Source organism: Perognathus longimembris, chromosome 18 (assembly GCF_023159225.1).
Source record: "Perognathus longimembris pacificus isolate PPM17 chromosome 18, ASM2315922v1, whole genome shotgun sequence".
In the NCBI taxonomy this organism is placed as follows: Eukaryota; Metazoa; Chordata; class Mammalia; order Rodentia; family Heteromyidae; genus Perognathus; species Perognathus longimembris.
Genome location: NC_063178.1, coordinates 28,047,094 through 28,066,887, shown reverse-complemented (window position 1 = coordinate 28,066,887; position 19,794 = coordinate 28,047,094). Strand labels below are relative to the sequence as shown.

The following is a 19,794-nucleotide window of genomic DNA, read 5'->3' as shown; positions in this document are numbered from 1 at the left end:
ATACTATTTATTTCTCAGTATGATTTGTTCTCTCCCATTATATTTTGAATTGGTATTTATTTCTAGGCACTTTCCACTAGAATTTATCTTAATAAATACCTTCAAATATACACTATTTGCCTGTGGATTACTGTAACTCTAATAGTAGGAGAGTAGTGTTTTCAAAGTCTGAAGGAACACAGTTAATCCAGGATGAGGAAGTATGCTCTTTCAGCCACACCAGCTGCACTGGGATAAAATATTGCCATATAGGAGTGTCACTGTCAAGTGAGGACTGACAAGAGCACCAATGAATCCCAAAAGACAGAATAAAAAACAACAATTCCATCTTCAGTCATCCTCATTTATTTTGACTTTAATTTCTAATGAATCAGAGCAATCAAATTGTACTTGATTTTCACTTTTTAGGGAATATTTACTTTGCAAAATGAAAGCAATCTAATGGGCTTCCTAGAACATCTAAGTTTTTTTTTTTTTTATATTTAAGGAGGCTGATTGCTTTCTGAAGGAATTGTCTTTGAGCATACAATTTTCAAATTTAAAGAGAAGAAAAATATAAGTGTGAACTGAATAAGCACTCATATTTATAATGTGTTTCAAACACATAGGGTTTTACACAAGTATTTATTTTATCTTTTGGTGTTCTTTTGTTCATGGAACTTAAACTCAGGGTGCTGCGTCTGGGCTTTTTTTGTTCGAGGCTGGCACTCTACCACTTTGAGCCACAGTTCCACTTCCAGTTTTCTGATGGTTAATTGGAAATAAGAGTCTTACAGATTTTTCTGCCCCAAATGGCTTTCAACTGTGATCCTCAGATCTCAGCCTCCTGAGTAGTGAGAATTACAGGTGTAAGCCACTTGGCCACTTAATCATTCTTAACACTTTTTTTTTACATACAAAGTTTGGATTTTTATTGAAATCTTGTTAAGTATCAAACAAAACAAAATCTGCTTTCTTCAGATAAAAAAAGAATTCTCTCAGATGTCTCCAGATATAACTGCTAAGTCTATATGGGTCCTTCAATGTCGTATTACTTTGTCCTTTGAGTACAGTTTATCTTGACCAGTGTCACCTTTTTCGTCAATCACCACCCCATCTAGCCCAACTCCACTTGTCTCCTCCAGTTTCCTCATTGTGCATTCATTTGCTTACATTGAGTTTTATGACTATTGCTTTCTCCATGAGTTGGTCCTTCTCTTAGTCATCATCCTGATAAAATTAGAAATAGTTCAGCTTTCTCTATGTATTTTGTTAAACTGTTAATTATTCAAAAGGATTGCACCATGGGAGCATGGTCAGGTCCTACAGATGCACATGGCTCTGTATGTGCTTTCATATATGTTTTTATTTTAGACCTAACTTCCATATATGAAAGAAAATATGCACTCTTTTTCTTTCTGAGCCTGATTTACTTCACACAACATAATTTTCACCCAGGCCAATTTCCCTGCCCATGATATAATATTATTTTTTGTGATGGTTTAATAAAATTCTACTAGAAAGTTAGATCATATATTCTTGAATTTAAACCTGACTTAAAGATAAATAGGTAGACTTTTTTTAACGTTTCAGAACACAAAATCAGAAGTTAGTTCTTAATTCTATTTTGCAACATGTACTATAAACTTGGTAGGAAATTCAGACAAACATACTTTAATTTGTATTTTTATTCCCAGTAAACAAGCTACACTTTCCATATCAGGATGACAAGTTTCATTGTTTGCATCCTTAAACAAAGCAAAGGTATTGGAATCCTGTCCAAGTCTGAGGATACTTTGCTAATATATTGAATAAGGTTATCCATTAAATTCCAAATCTAAGTACTTGAAGGATCATTCTTTTGTAAAGAAAATAAACATGTTCTCAGAGTTAAATTTGTGTTCATCTATCATTGGAATATGCTCTATTATTTATCTGAGCAAATTTCAATCCATTTTTGAAAAATGTGATAGCTTATGGGTTTGAGCCAAATTAAAGAAAAAATGATATTGGAGAGTGGTGAAAATTAATCAATAATTGAAAACAAGAAAAAAAAGGGAGGAGAACAAAAACCAGCGCCCCACTTTATAAACTCAAGAAAGGATTAAATATCCAAAAGACTTAACCATCATATGAAAATAGTAAAATTAATTCATTTTGTTTACATTTGCTCTTAGCAGGCCTGGTTTCTTACTAAAGCTCTCCATGTTTCTGTTACTTTGGTCACATTTCTCATCCTATGCCAATGCAATTCTGCTGGAATATGTTTTGCTTTTTCAGTTTGTTTTGAATAGTCATGTTTTATCTAATTTCCAGGTGTGGGCACGGATGGACAGGAAATCGCTGCCACATCAAGTTGAACCCTCCTACTTCAGATTTCGTGGATACTCATATTAGTAGGTGACATAGTGACTTTAAAAAATCACTTGATTTGAAGTCTTTAATGTTTTTCACTGCATTATTTACTGTTTTCATCTACTTGAATTTCAAGACATACGGACTATTCTGGGTATAGGCGTGGCCTTCCTGATGACTCACATTGCGGTGGCCATCTTGTGCTTTCTTGCAAACAGAAAGGCACCAGTGAGGTAAGTGATGCCTTTAACCTACCTCTAAGATAAATGATGGCTTTAATGGTTGAATGAAACACACAACAGAACAATTTTCTTTACAATTTTACTCATCTATTAGAAAGAATTACCTTTTACCATTTATAATGAAATAGAAAGACTTGGAAAAAATATTAAGTGAATGAAGTTAGACCCAGAGAAACAAGGATTGCATGGTTTCCTTCATTTGTGATAGGTAGAATATGCCTATAAATCTATATGTAAATATGTTGGAATGGACCATAAGCAAGTGTTTACAAATCAATCAACTGAAGTATAATAGACACTAGGGAGAGCTCAGGTAGTATAATCTTTTGAAAAGACTAGGTCGAGCCCAACAAAACCAACACCAGAAAATGGGTACATGAAAAGATGGAGAGTGGGGCTAGAGGGAGAGAGGTAGACAGGAAGCAGGGAAGCTGGGAAGAATGCAGTCAAGAATTCAGCACAGATGCCACAAAATTAACAAAAGTAAGGGAAGAGATGGGTTGAAGGAGGGTGAAAATGTTGAAGGAGTGACACATCAAAATGTACTGTGTTACTAAACTGCTTTGCTCTATGGCATCTCCTTTGTACAACTACTTAAAGATAATAATAAAGGAAAATGCCACAATGAAACAAAAATACTGCTTTGGTATACTTTCCTTCCACCTATTGTTTCATTCAAGGAATCTTTATGTTTCCATACTTTATGGGCTTGTTTTCTTGGGTAGAAGCAGGAACTGATAATAATCATTGTTTTGTAAAAACCTTCAGTTTACTTTTTAGATTATATTAGAATACTTTCTGAGGACACCAAATAAAGAGAATGTGACATTCTCCATAGTATAATATAATTTAAGGGCTGGATGTAACCCTTCTGATGGTTTTCAGGGAAGACCTCAGAACTACAAAGCACTGAGATGCTGGGTGGTTTACACACAAAGGCTGGCCCCAAAGTGAGTCCAGCCAGTACCTCCATGGCCTAAGCAATGTACAGAGCAGGGGCTGGAAGTACTGTGTCAGAAGGAACTCTGCCCACTGGACTCCTGTCTAAATCAGAGGCTTTTGCAATCTGCAGAGCCATTTAGGGACCTGGAAACCTCCCAACCATCACCTCAAGAGCCTACCCTGATGATGAGTTATTGACCTTTCCTCAAACTCAGCTGACACAAGGGCCCACAATCAGAGTTCATGAACTTTTAAGAGATGAAAAGAAATGCATCATGTTCTGCATATGAGCTTGTAGTCAGGAATTTCGACCTTAGGAAATACTAATTGCCACTGAACAACAGATAGCTCACCATCATCCTGTGACAACTCTATGTCCCACATGAGGAGTCCTAAGACTTCTGACCTGCACTCATCTTTACTAGCAGATGCCCAACTTGATATCATGATGTAAGGTAAAGTTATTATAGAACTATTGTGTTCATTAGTAAGCAACATATGTGGAGTCAAACATTAAGTCTGAACATAAAAAGGTTTTAATCTCGTGGAACAAATGGACACATAAGTCATAATAGGAAATACTAGTTGTACTATACAGTGCATAAGTATACTTATTAAAATTCTCCAAACCTAGATGTGTGTATGTGTCACTTTGAATACATACATATACATACATACACACACGTGCACACACACACACTTATATATGTATATTTGATTGATTTTCATGGTTGTACTGGCTTTAAACTCAGGGCCTGATAATTGCCAGCAGATATTCCCTCACTTAAGAGACATATCCCCAGCTCCTTTTCTTTTCATTATTGTTTTTAACAGCATCTTGTTTTATTTTGCCCACACTGGCCTACATTGCACCTACATATCATTCCTTCATAGTTTTGGGAAAGTGTGTGTGCTGCTGATTGAGATGATGTCTTGAAAATACTTTTCCAAGGATGGTCTTCAATAGAAATCCCTCTTTCTGATAGTAGCCTCCTGAGTATCTAGGATTGTAAGTGTAAGCCACTGTGCCCTTCTTAGACTGACTCAGCTAAAGACATTATCTCATAGAGTTAAGAGAACTAAGTAGATGTTGGGGTCTATCTTCCCCCTTGATGGAAGGGGCTTGATGCACCTCCCCCAGCCCTGGGGAATGCGGCCCTTCTACCCCCTCTGGATTGGAATCCAGAGGAACCGGTTGGGCAAACAGCCCCCCAACCTCCTAGCCAGCCCTGGTTCGGCGCTGCCCTTGGGGGTCAGGTGATACCTTTCAGCCTATCGACATCCTGGCCAAACCCCTCCCTCGGAATCATCTCCCCTTGTCCTTCTCTTAATAAAGTCAGTTCGCTCTAAGAAGCTGACCCCGTTGCATATGTTTGCCAGACTTCTAGCGTAAGGAGGCGATCACATATCTGCGGCAGATCCCGTGCACGTCAGGTCGGAGCTGACCCCCATTCCACTCTAACTTACCTGCAGGTCGGGTGATTAGGGGAGAGGGCGAGAAAGGAGGGTGGAAAGAAAGAAGAAAGAGTCTGAGCCGGGAGGGGCAAAAAAAAAAAAAAACCAACAAGTAGAAACTTGTAAGGTGGGTTGGCAGACAGGTAGTTCAAGTCAGATATTCTGGTACCTCCTTAATCCAAAATCTGCAGTGCCAGCCAGTGAGCTGGAAACTCGCAAGGATTCTATGTTGTTGTCCTGAGGCAGAATTCTTCCTTCTTGAGTAAATTTTAGCCTTTGCTTTGGAGAGCCAAACACATTATGAGTGAGTGAAAAATTAAGTACTGAAAAAAGTTACAGCCTGTTGACTTTAAATAAAGCAGTTTTTTCTTTACTTAAAATCAATTGATTGCAGATGACTGGAAGTGCATGTTCATCACATCTAAGATCTAAGTAAAAGATGCTTTTCCAGCAGTACCTAGACCAATGTTAGACCAGACAACTGGGTAGGGCACCGTAACTTGACTAAGATATACTTAATTATCATACCAAATAAACCAAGTTGTCAGGTTACCACAACCATCAAGAGCATTTAAAAGCTATCCTCAATGTGCGACTTCTCCAGATTCCTGTTAAAGTACCTATAACTTTCACAAAGCATCTCGGGGAAATGTCAGTGCCACTGTGCTCCACTCTGAGCCGCCTAACCTTTCTCTTTTCTATTTCTGTCATTCACATGTACTCTTTCCTTCCTTCTTTGTTTTGTATCTGCTTTCTATGCTATTCTTTTTCTGTTTTCCACATCATCCCCTGGGGGTTACAATAAAGTCTCCACTCATGGGAGTGAAGAGAAAGGGAATCCTTCCAAGAACCCAGACCAACCAGGCTCCAGTTCAACCACCTCCAGAACAACCACCTCTTCCTCCACAGGATTTCCAGACTGGAGGATGCCCACCCTGGGACCCCAGTTCTCAAGGGTATATGATATTATAGCACCAAGGGAATCATACTGCAAATACTTGAATGTCTCAAAAATATATATATGTACAGATATCTATCTATCTATCTAGTAACTCAAGGCATCTCAGTAAGGAAACTTCATCCATCCTGCTTCATTTGTTTTTTCTCATTTGTTTTTTCTCAAGTGTCTTCTTTATCTCAGTCTCATCTTGAATCTTAATAAAAATAAATTGTAGAGGGACAAGGGAGAGAACATACTTTAAACTAAGGGTAAATTCATAAGGCAATATTAACGTGGGAGGATGTGATAACTCCTTACCTTACTATGTCTCTCTCCCTCTCTCTCTCCCTCACCTTCTCCCTCTCTCTCTCCTTTGCCCGCTTTTTAAAATTTTCCCTCTCTCTACTTAGAAGTAGAAATAATAATTGGGACAATTGTATATGTAACAGAATTGACTTCCTCATTAAGGACAGAAGACCTAATTACAATGCCTCATTTTAAGACTTGAAATGTGTATATTTTAAGCTCTATTAACATTTAAAAAAGAAACCTTTGTATAATATCAAATGCTTAAGAAATATTGAAGTCTTCATAAAAATTTTAGATATTAACTTAAAATGAAAAATAAGACACATAGAGGATAAAAGAAGTCCTCAAGTGACTATATTCCAAGACCACTATCTCTGCCAAGCTGTATTCTACTCTGGAAAAATATCCACCAGGAAGAGCTGCTTCATTTCTTGTACTTTTGATATAATGTATATATATATATCTCCCACCATTATGTCAGGGTTAGTCATTCAAAATATCATCTTCAACAGTCCCAGTATAGCTCTCTCAGCATATTTCCATGCTAGCATTTTTTCACCTATATAACCCTGTTATTAAAGTTGCATATGTAATCAGTGTCCAATACAAGGTTATTGAGGATTATTAAGAATTGTTTATACCTCCCAGCATTACCCAAAATTACCAAAAATCACTTCCTGGCTATATTAGTTGATTACATTCAAATAAAGATGCATGCAATCAATTTTGAACCAAGTCACAAGTCATTTTGTCCTAAAATTATATGAAATGTTGTCAAAGAGATGATTAAATGAAATAGCAGCGGCTCACTTTGGAAACATTGCCTAAACGTGGGATGTAGCAGGAAGAGTATCGCTTTCTCTAAATAAAACATAACTGTCAAGATTTGTTATGAAATTTTTAAATGTCTTTTAATGCAAGAGACCCTTCAGTAATTTGAAAGAAATTAATTATTTTTTCTGAAAACACAGAATATTCAGACAGTGTTAAGACAGAACAAGTCTTTTAAAGTTGTTGGAGATCTGATTTCTGGGATTTTATTATACTTCTCATGACCCTTCTGTTAGCTCCATGCCACTTTGATTTCAGAGCAAAGAAAGCTGTCCTGATCTAAATAAAGAACTTAGCAGAAATATACAGGCTGTTTGATAGAGCTCAAATGTAAGAAGACCTGGACCCTGTGGAATTTCTCATCTGCCTCTCATCTCTCCTTCACGTGGTCTGCTTTGTGATTCTCTCTACAGATGTATTTCCGGTCATTCTTATCCATATATCAAAATGGTATTCATTCACTACAAGATGAATGCTTAGCTACTCATCTCTGCAGACAAATAGACAGATGAAATCATTTTCTTCTTGTCCAAATTGTATATTCCCCTGGAAAATCCTGATTAACTCATGTCTGGATGAGATGTGGTACAGATCAATAATACAATTGGCTTCAGGGGATCCATTCTAAGGCACAGTAGTGGGAGAGATGATGAAAGATGTCTGTGAAGTGACTACTCTACCTGGTCCACATACACCAGATTTCTATTCCTTAACTTTAGAGGACATATCACATATGGCAGCTTTGAAGACTTACTCCCAGAAAGAGAAGGTAAATGGGATCATCAAATGTATACCATAAGCCCATCTTATTTGAGGATGTGTTACACATAATTTTGACCAGCTGTGGATAAAAATAAGTAAATAAGTTATAAAAGATATTTCAGAAACAAGATTTTTTTTATGTGTATGCATTTCCTGGAGCTTGAACTCTAAGCCTAGGCACTGTGCCTGAGCTCCACCACTTGAGGAAAAGCCCCTCTTCTAGATTTGTGTTGTGGGGCGGCGTAGTTTAGATAGAAGTCTCACAGACTTTGCTTCCCAGGTTGGCTTTGAACCACAATCCTAAGACCTCAGCCTCCTGAGTAGCTAGGATTACAGGCGTGAGCCACTGACACTCAATTATAAGCAATGTTTAATTCACTCATATGAATGAGCGAAATCAGCTGAAGCAGCAACACTCTCAGTCAGTTCCAACTTAGCATTAGATATGCTTAATTCTTGGGATCCCATCGAGTGCTTCCCTATCCTTAATGTTGTGAAAATCTGCCTCCCAGCAGGCAAATAGTGCCAGAAAAGCATGAGAAAAGTGAGTCAGGTTAGTGTACACAATAAAGCCAGAATTTTTGATTTGTTGAAAGGTGACATGACTTCCGTGGAACTTAGATGGTGTATAGGGCAAAAATAAATCCAGCATCAACTGTACAGAAACTGAGCTCTATTCATCCTAAGCATGCATGGGTTTTCCTCCAATGCATTCTTCTTTGGAATATACCCCAGTACAATTGTACCTGTAAATCAAGATTAAAAGTTCAAAGATATAGGGAATCATTATTCTTCCTTTAGCCGCAGTACAGTATACCCAGTACTTTCCTATTTTAGACTATGTCCTCGTCGCTTTGGGAAAGAAGAGCAACGAATGAGGGTCTAACATTCTCCATTGGGGCACAGCCTCTTAAAATACATTATTGACAAACAAACAATATTTATTTGTGAAAGCATTACCAGTTGTTCAAAGTGATGCCTCCATGATATTTCTTACACATATAAATGCCCATAATTCCTCTTTCCCCTAACACTTACCCTTCTATTATTCAGCAGCCTACCTTGATTTTATATATGCCATCTTCATACATAAGCACAATGTATTTCAATATTATTCACCCTCTATCATTTATTCCCCTTCTTTGCTCCCTCATATCTCTACAAATACAATAAAAATAGATATATCTCTTAAGTCTGTATTCCACATATGAGAAAAAACATGTGGCTGTTGAAAGCCTTAGCCCAGAAGATCACGCATATACCAAGTCACATCCAGCAAAGTTTATTGTCAGCAAGCTGACAGGCTCACCCTCCAGGGCAAGGGCAGCACAGGTCCTTGAGCAAGGGGGTTTATATGGCTAAGGGGCTGGGGAGGAGTATTTCACTGCCGGAGGGGCTAGGGTACTCTGCAGTCTGGTTTGTGTGAGATGTGGAGTTTGTGAGATGCATGAGAACAAGGAATTTTGTTGTTGCAGGGCTAAGGATTATGGTTGCAGCAACCTGTGTCACCAGGTAAGATAAAGCCTGAGTCAGCTAATTTCAGGAAAGAGCCCTGTCACCAGATTTCAGGGAAAGCCCATGCCAGCAAAGCCCAAGATAGAGGAGTGACTCCTAAGGTGGAGCGGGTTAGGCTAACAACTTTTGTCTTTCTGAACCTGGCTTGCTTTGCTTAACATAATAATCTCCAGGCCCCTTTATGCAATCAACATGCACGAAAAGGAACCAATGAATGATAGGAACGTACAACAGGTTGTAATAAGGGGAGTACTCATGGGAGAAGGGAGGATCAATGGAAAGGGTGAAGGAGAGTAAACATAATCAAAGTACTTCATAAACAGGTATGAAAATGGAACAATGAAACCTGTTGAAACATTTTAGGAGTGGGGAGGAGAGATGAGGGAGAGTGACAGAGGAGGTGAATTTGATCAGGGTACATTGTATGCATATATGGTAACATTACAAATGAGAACCTCATGTACAACTATTATATGCTACTAAAAATGATGAAAGGGGACTTCTTTTGTGCCTACTTTTGAAAAGGCACAAAGGTATATGAAAGAAGATCCCTGCTTTCTGGGCTCATATTCAGTCATAATGTTTGACTCTGATATATGAGGTGATAGAAATACAAATCAAAGTACTATAGGTAAAACAGGAGGAACAAATGGTCAAAAATCAATGCTTGTTTATTTATTTTTTTTTTTGGTAAGAAATGAGAGGTGGTTAAGATCACAAATCCTAGACCCACTCCCAATGTACTCATGAAAAGTACAGATGGTAGACGGTTCTTTGAGATTCTAAAATAAGTGCTCTTGGCTCCTAAATAAAATAGCCACTCTGCTAATATTATTTTGTTTCTACCAGACTCTCTCTCACCACAAGCACTTTGTATGGTAATAAGAATCCTTTGAAGGCAGAAGTTTTGTTGCTTTTCAAGTTTTAGATCCCTGGATAGCCCTAACAGTGGATTCAGTAATGAATATTCATTCTTAGAAAACTCAAGCCTTATTTACTCCACACCTCTAGGCTTTCTGCTGCATTTGTAGATACACTAGTGAGCCTTCCCTGGGCCCAGAAATAAATACTTGGCCGTAGCAAGTGAATTCCAGTAGAATAAAATCCTAAAGTCCTCTCATGAGGTACCCATAACCCTTTGCTTTCCTCTTGTGTGCATTTGCCCACAAGAAATAAGGCTGTGCTCCAAGCTTGAGATAGATGAACCTGAATCCCAAATCCCTGTTCTGTGTGCTCATACTTGCCACACCAATAGCCATGCTAAGCCTCAACACTAAGCAAGAAAAGAGAAACAAAGAACAGTATTTTGAAGTCCCATTAGCTACCAATGTTATTCTTCTTTCAATTCCTCCTCCTCCCATCCCTAATCTTTAGGAATAATATCTGTTAAGAATAGAAAGACCATTTTCCTGTATAGTTGCCCATGTTCTAATTAGTTGATCTGAAGATAATCATTTCATTATTATAACTTTTACAATACAATGTCTCTGATCAAGATAGACAGTCCTTGGAATAGAATTTGTGGCACTTTTCATGATATTCCTTCTGATCAGTGCACATCATTTATCGCAAGAAGACAGGATTCTAGTTCTAGCTTGCATTTATTTCCTCCTCTCTGAGCAGTCAGAACAAGTGGATGTGTCATAGGAGAATCATGAATGTTCTTCAAGGAGAGGTAACCTATTACAGGAAATCAGTAAAGATAAGTGAGGTGTGTTACCAGTAGTAAGTCATAGAGTTTGACTCAGCTCTACTCAGTCTAGACTCAGCTCCATTAACTAGAGAATGAGACTTTTAGCTCTTGTGATTTATTGTTAATACGGAGTAGAGGATAGGGGATTTGTTTCTTAATTTTTCTTCAGTTACTGCTTTATTATCCTCTAGATAGACTTTCACATTCAAATCTTCCATCAACCCTTTTTTCTCTAAAAGCATTCTAAGAGACACGACGGCAACTTTAGCAACCTATTTCCTGTGTTAAAATTTCAACCTCATTAATGAATCAAAGCATAGAATGACAAGAACCTTTCACAAACCAACTGGCTTTCATCTTTGGAGACAAAAAATATAGAACACTTAAAACAGAACTTCTTAGCAATCCATCCATGTGCTTGTTGGCAATCATTTATTAACCATCTACTATATGTCTGACTATGCTAGTAGCTGAGAATGCAAAAAATACATGACCGTTTCAATTCTACTGAAGGAGGGGAAGAGAAAGCAAATAAGACCAATGCTTCCACAAACATATATCAACTACAGAGTTCCTTTTTTGAAAGTACTAGGGAAGGAAGCACTGTGGTTTGGAGAGAAGGAATGCTTTAGAGGTGAAGATTATATGGTAGGGAAGTAAATAAAGGCTTTGTGAGGACAGGCTGTGTTACTCAAGTCGACTAAGATTGAAATACTGGGGGCAAAGGTTTCAGGAAGATGGACAATATGTCATAGAAGAATGTGGTTAGTGTATGTACAACACAAACCAGATATAAAAATAAATGGTGGGCAAATAATTGGGAAGCAACAAAGATCACTTCAAAGCAATCTAGATAAAATACTAATTGAGTTCTTCTACTTAACAACTTATCTTTATGATTTTTGTGGGTTTTAAAATAACAATGAATAAATGCAATTTTATTGCATCTTTCAGCTTTTCTATTAAGTTGAAAGTTAAAATTATTCATTGATCTAGGAGAAGTTTAACTATATGTGTTAATAAATCCAAAATTGAATATATTTCAGGGAAATTGAGGCTATCTAGGACTCAGAATGAAATCAGATGATTTTTCTAGACAGATTCTTTCATAGAGTCGTCAATTTGAAATTAATTTTCTAGAAGATGTGGAAAGAAGGAAGTTGCTAGGCAATTCCAAGGGCGATTACAGAGGCTGATAATTACCTTCAACACTGCAATCGGTTTTCAATCAAGCAGATTATGTATCTAAAAATTCAATAAGGAAATTAAAATGAGTTTTCAAATACAGCAGTTATAATGAGAAAATGCTTTTTTTCGTTAGAGAAAGTTACCATGGTACAGCTCTTTCCAACTATGGACTTCAAGGTGTCAAAATCAGATAAAAAGGGAAAGAGGATTTTTCAGGACAGATAGTTAGCAGAAACCTATTTAATGAAAAACAAAAAGCCAGGCCAATGAGTGCTGTCTCACTCATAGTTAGACATACATCCTGTGATAGGACAGAGTGACTCAAATTATATGGGTTAGGGATCAGCACTCCTGTCTGTGGGTTTTTGTTTTGATTATTACTTTTCATTTCTCATTGATCACATACCAATGCTTTTTACAAAATGCTATTTAAGTATCATTCTTATAAAAGTGAAATTAAAACATAAAATATAAATCCAAATTTCTTATTCTTAACATCAAGAGATGCAAAACTCTTCTGTCAAATTGCTGTGACTATTTCTAAACTCACTTTTGTTATTCTCTGTGGGTGGAGCTGATAATCATAGCAGCCCTTCATGTCTACTAGGCAAGAGCTCCGCCCCTGACCCCAACATTTACTCTTAATTTTGATATATGCAGCTGAAACCCAAGCTGTATGTAACCACACACTAATTCGCTCTATTGTAGATGTACAGCAGATAATTGACTAGTGTAATTTTTCCTAAATAAATTGAAAATACCCTTAGCTATCCCTATAGGAAGTTAATCTTCAAGTGGGAAAGACGTGAGTAGGAATGAATAATGGCCAACATATCCATTCTTTTAGACAGATTCTTACACAGGTTAACTAAACAAATTTAGAACTAAAGCAAGTTACTGGCTTGTTTGCTAAGAGTGATCACTAATACAGCTTAAGACGTGAAAAATGAGGGGAGTCATGAAAGACCGGGTAAGGGAAGATGTGGGCAGTGGCATCTTTCAGGCAAATGAGTACAGGAAGGTGAGGCATTGGTGGTATAGGGGTGAGCATAGCTACCTTCCGAGCAGTTGACCTGGTTCGATTCCAGCCAATGCACAAAGGCATTGTGCAGGATCTTGGGCTGGGAATGTGGCCTAGTGGTAGAGTGCTTGCTTCACATACATGAAGCCCTGGGTTTGATTCCTCAGCACCACATAAACAGGAAAAGCTGGAAGTGGTGCTGTGGCTCAAGTGGTAGACCACCAGCCTTGAGCATAAAGAAGCCAGGGACAGTGCTCAGGCCCAGAGTCAAAGCCCCACGACTAGCCAAAAAAAAAAAAAAGAAAGAAAGAAAGAAAAGAAAATACAGCAGCTAAGTGCCAGAAAACAGTCTAAAATTACATCTGATTTCTCCACCCAGACATTTTAATGTATTTTAATTTTATCCATATGTATACAAAGGTACATGTGTCATCATTAAACTTAAATTATCTATGAGTTTTTCTCCTTATTTCCTTATAGTGAGCATTCTGAAACTTTCTTAAGATACAGTAGTACAAACACAAAGAGCCTTTTAATGTGATTTATATCGCACAACTAACTAATAAATAACAAGTGAATATGTATATTCGCAAGTAATACATATTCATAACTAATAAATATATAAATTTTAGATTAAATAACAAAACGTCACTACATGTTAGCAAAAATACTGTGAAAATATATAATATATAATATATAAATACATACATAATATAAATATCATTCTCTGAAAAATGAACCTTACCAGTCCTGTAGCTTTGTGGTGTCACACACATAACGGAAATAGAAGGGAAATAAAATATTTTCAGAAAAGAAGGCAAAATTTATTGAAGAAGAAGCATTTGTTACGCAAGGCAATGCATATGCAAGCCTTCTGTGATTACTCAAAGTACAACATAGTACTTCTGTGATATGTTCTGCCTATTTTAAGACCCTTTGGGTTTTTATCTTCTTGGAATCTGTGAACTTCTAAGTAGACTATTCCCTGTTGTCATGGTTGACTAGGCAGCTGGTGTTCTGTTCCTTTCTTAGAATTACTTATGTGGGTTCAGGGCTTATCGAGAAAATTGAGTGAGGATACAGAGTTCAGATGTACTATGGAATTGTACTGTTAAAATTTGACTATCAGATGGAAGTATTGAGGTTGTGAGGGAAAGTTAGAATGGAGAGAGTTAGAGACCCTGTTGCTTTACCACCATCATCCACGAAAACAACATCTTTCTTCTCTGTGAACCCCACCTCATTCCCTTGTACCAGGAAAGGTACTTAAAATTATGGGTCCACAAGACCATACTTTAAGAAACATTGCTGCTGCCCATATCCCTGGGTAGACCTTCAAATATTGCTTGACAGAGCAATATAATGCTCTCTCAAGTGTGTTTATCATCACTGAACCTTGTCCTATTATTATAAGTTAAGGTTGAATCTAGTTTTTTTAATTATTCTCCATAATTTTCAATGTCTTTGCCTTCTCTATTTCATGAAGACTAACACCAAGTTATTTCACTAGGTCAAGAAAGGTTTTTATAATCTCTTCTCAAGAGGGACCCTCCTGGGCCACATCTGGTTCACATTAGGTGGTTGTGAATTACTCTAACTGTGCATTTGAGACGCTGAGTGTAGATTGAGTTCTCCTTGGCTGCATGAGTTCTCCTTGAGGTTACTTTCCACGAGCTTGTGTCAGCTGTATTCACACTAATTGCACCCATATTTCTCAGCATGTTCCCACTTGAGTGCTTTTGCCACCAAGAGAGTGTTTCTGCATTGACAGGTTCTGTGGTCAACATGTTTATTCCCAGCTTGAATAGAGTGAAAGAAAAATATGGCAGCGGCTGTGTCATGTGAATGACTTTAGCATAATTCAGTGTCCATATTATTGGGGTGTGGGACTCTCGGTGATTAATTCCTTCCTCCCACTCTGTGGTATTTCTGATTGTGTTTGCCAACCTCATTCTTCCTGAATTGTTTCTACCCAAACATTTAGTCCTTATGGATTTGAAATTGAAAACTTGAGCTCTTAGACAGCTTATCTCCCTGATTATCTTTGCCTTTGACAGTGTCTTGTTTCTTGCTTTCTTGGACTAAGATTCTTTAGAGTAAAATCATCTTCCAAGAGTAGAACAATTTTACTCTACCTGCACCCTTCTTCCTAAATGTGATACTGTGTAGAAGTGTTGTGCTCTAAGATATCAATAAGTATGTCTGTTCCCTTCAGTGTTTCACCTTCTTCCATGAAACATTTGCTCCATGGAGCAAATCCTGTGATAGGTTCAGAATAATATTTGGAAGATACTACGTGCAACTACCAAGTAAAAGCCACTGTTGCTTTCTTAAAATAATGTCATGTGACTTTTTACAGTATGTTTAAGTCAAATGTGCACTGTACATTGAATAAGAACACAAACTCATTTGTGGACTATCTTGTTTCCTCTGATTCAGTTTGCATTTCTTGTTCTCTAATTTCCTTCCTGCAACTTTCTACAAATGGTCTTTCATTGTGTCTTTTTTTTCAAAATACCATAAAGCTGTATTATGAAAAGGACAAGATAGTGTCAAGATTTAAAATTGAAGGTAACTTTTCTTGATTTCTGTCTATTCAGGTAGACTAAAAATGAACAGAATCTGGGTATAAAATAAAACTTCCGTGACATTTTGAGACAAGAAAGCTGATGTGTGTGTGTATGTATTTATGTATATATGTAAAAGCTGATATCTATCAGCTGATATATGATAGACAATAATTTTTATATTTATATATGAAAGCTGATATATCTCAGGTAATATATAATTGTATATAAAATATAATAATGTTTTAAATATTTATTATGTGAAAGCTGATATATATTAGCTGATATATAATTATATATTATATATAATATTATATCTATGTGTATGTACATATATATAAATCAATACTGACAGTTGCCTAGGAGACATGATGCACAAATCTCTAACTATGACCACAAGTTAAAAATGAGCAAAAGAGAAAAACCAAAAATTTCACAAAAACAAAACAATTATTTTACTAGGTTGAAAAAAGGAAGTAAAAAGTGATAAAACCAGAAGACCATTGATTATTGATTTTTTGTGATCAAACAAGTAAAATAATACCCTTCTCAAAAGAAAACAAACGTTTCTAAGATCTCTTCTTAGCAGAGAGAAATGAGTCCAAGAAATATTTAAATCAGATTTTATACTATATTTTTCTTTACCTAAAAGATTAGCATATTCAGAAGGCTTTGTACTCCTTAAATCTCACAACAGGAAACCTTTAAGGAAACTGAATTGAAGAATTCAGGATGACAGAGTTGGAAATGAGAGAGTAGAACAGAGATTTACTCCTCTGGGACAACTCTCCCCCTCCCCGCCCCCCCCCAACATACACCATTAATCACACCCAACCAAATTAAGTACAATAAACATAACACTCACAATAAATGAATTCCTTTTCCACCCAGGGAATCATTATTTAGATATATTCTTACAAAAGTGTCACATATACTTTTGTGAATAGAAAACATCTTTCATCCATAGTAACACTGTAACATTTCATAACCAAAAAATATCCTCCCACATTCAGATATCTATACATGCATGTTCCATACTCTCCACACACTGGGTCATAGATTATATTTACCTTAGATGTAGGAGAGATGTTATAAATTAAGCCCAACCATCTAGGGATTCCCCAAATTTAGAGCAATATCTTTTATCTGGTAAACATAAAAGTTGTTGGTGGTTGATAATACAATCTGAATTATGATGGATTTCCAGTAACTCACTTTCAGTTACCCATATAGTGTCCTGCCGTCTTTAATTACAACCTCACTTTCTAGCTCTCAGGTGCCGTCGTCCTTCATTAGAATCACTCAACCCCTGACATCAGTGCCTTCGCTTGCTTTCTCATTTTGATAGAAAAATATTTTAAAGTATTAAAAACCCTATCCGTAGCTTAAATAAGAAAACATACTGGGATTTTTGCCCATTTTTGTTTGACTTTTGGCCTGCCAATCTAGGTTTGAGTTACCTGGAGTCCCAGTAATCCCAACATCAATTATTGCTTCATATCCTATTTTATGTTCCTGTCCAACTTTTACCAGTTTGACTTCTTAAACTGCCCCTTCAGTTTCTAGTCATCTTCCTGGCTTTTGGACCATCTGTCCTGTCTGGCCCTATGATTTGGGTTTCCTCATGAAATCAGAAGTGATTTCATGCCTGATTTCAGCTGAGATTAATTTTCCTGATCCCCTGGTGTCCTGTGGCTGTCCCATATTTACATAATTCCTAATTCCTATTCTGTGTTGGTACTCTGTACCTCATGTTCAGTCTTTCCTGGACCGGCTAGTGCTTTGGCATTTTGACACATTTCACAGCTGCCCTTTATTTTCTTCTGTATCTCCAGCTGGAAAGCTGTGCTGCCTCAATGTTTGCCTCATCCATACCATTTACAGAGCCTACTGCTCTGAAAATTTACTGAATAGTCTTGGAAGAAGTAAAGGCAAAGGTTCAAAAAAAAAGCCATCCCATTAAATTGGAGAAACACTATGTATTCCATTAGTAATTAAGGAATCAACAGACCATTGTTGACTGAATTTAATGGTTTACCTATATCTTTCTTCAAATTGTAACCTATAAAATGTTGCATGTTGCCTTGTTCATCCAAAATGAAATTGGAACCTTAGAGAGTGTGAAATATTGAACCTGTTGCATATTTAAGCCGATTGTTTAAAAAGAGTGAGAATAGCAGGGCTTGCAAGACATTGTTCCCCCAGGCAAAATGTCTTGCCAGCCAAACATATTGCTCCAAATTAGGCTGTTAGGCCCCGCAATGCGGTGACTTCTTAGAAAAGACCATGTGTTTTCAGTAAACGACAACCGGAAGTCACACCTCTGGCCATTTCTTTTCAAAAAACAGATCAGTGAGTACTTCCTCTTTATTATCTTTTAGGACTTAGAAGTTCTTAGTAATAAGCTTATAATTATTCTATACACTCTGATTAGGCATTATATATTTTTCTTCCTCTTTAGTCTGAAGGCACTGGCAATCATCCCTGAATCCATCTTGTGTTCTCCATCGTGTGTGTGTGTGTGAATTGGCGGTGCACACATTCGTGTATGACCATCCCTTCAATCTGTCACAGGGTGCATTATTTACCCCTTATGTTATTTTGTTTCTGAGATAGGTCTGTTTTCTTCATCAATTGTAACCAAGGATTCCTGGGCTGCCTATCTTTGATTATGTATTTTTTTAAAGCAGCAAAACAAAATGACCATTTTAGGAAGTCAACTTAGTGGATCATACAGATTAAATCAAATGTAGCATTTGCAAAATAGAACCTTTATGATTTTCATAAAAGGAAGTACTAAATTAAAACCTTTTTTGAAATATCCCAATGTAAATTTTCTGATTGAAATCCTTATGACTATGCCTCCTGTGCTACAGTTTTCTATAGTACTTATAGGAAATGGCCTCTGAAACTGGGAGAAAATGAGGAGAGAAGGGATATAATTCATTAAAAATGTATTTATTACCTGACTTATATAACTGTAACCCTTCAGTCTATCACCTTTACAATAACAATAAAAGAAGAAGAAAATGGTCTTCAGGATTGGGGTGCTTTTGGTAGTTTAGCAGTCTAAGAGACTCCAAAATGGATTCCTTTGGAATCAGTTCAGCTTCATAGTACATTATTCTCTGCGATGGTGCATTGTTTGAATTACTTGAGTAATAGTTTAAGAAATCAGTATTAGAATCCACTCATGCCACTTTTATTCTCCTGGGTTTATTTGGTTCTGATCTCCCAAAGTTCAAATTACATTTGCTTTCAAGAATGTGGTTGATGTCTTGAAACAAAAATAATTACATTCATGGAAAGTAAGTTGTGCATGCTAGACAGTGTGTCTCCCAATGGTTTCTACCATCAAGGACTTGGAAATGTACTATGTACAATACTTACTTACTGCCTTTTCTTTTGATGGCCATTTGTGCTTTAAGGAAAACAGAGAGAAGTGGTAACTGTGCCTTTGTCAATCCTGTTTATGGGAATTGGAACAACCCAGAGAAAATCGAGGTAAGTGGTCATGGTGAGCTACGTTGTTTCACAAACAGAAATGTACACACAGCCACGTATAACCACAAGCACAACCACCAACTTAGTTTTATTTGGATATATTCTAAAATCATGCTAAGAGAAACATTCTAGTGGAGCTATTTCGACTAGAGTAGGAACAGATTTTTATAAATGTTCAGTGAGAATTTTTCATTTCAGGACAGTTTTAGTCTGCTTGGAAAATCAGTTCAGTGTTAAATTAGTCTGTGCTCATTGTTCACTCACAAAGAGAGTTGATAAATCTCAAAAATACCAGTTTAACCTACAATGTCAGTCAGTTATTCACTATAACTCCTCACTGAATGTGCGTCATACTTTATTCTAGGAAGCCCAAAAGGAGGATGGTGTTCTGTGTTCTCTTTAAATTTAGGTATGGGTAGAGAAATAACTTAGAAAAGGACAATGAAATATGATGTAGGCTAAAGAGTAACTAGCAAAGAAAAATCTCCTCT

The 19,794-nt window shown here is 36.8% G+C and overlaps 1 protein-coding gene across 1 annotated transcript in view; it reads left to right on the top strand.

The window, feature by feature from the left end:
* The window catches only part of Malrd1 (MAM and LDL receptor class A domain containing 1), a 475,502-nt gene that overhangs the window by 452,696 nt on the left and 3,012 nt on the right, over positions 1 to 19,794 (top strand). The window contains exons 37-39 of the mRNA XM_048367779.1: positions 2,296 to 2,375; positions 2,471 to 2,567; positions 19,228 to 19,303. Coding sequence (XP_048223736.1) covers positions 2,296 to 2,375; positions 2,471 to 2,567; positions 19,228 to 19,303 — 253 coding nt within the window. The remainder of the gene's footprint in view (positions 1 to 2,295; positions 2,376 to 2,470; positions 2,568 to 19,227; positions 19,304 to 19,794) is intronic.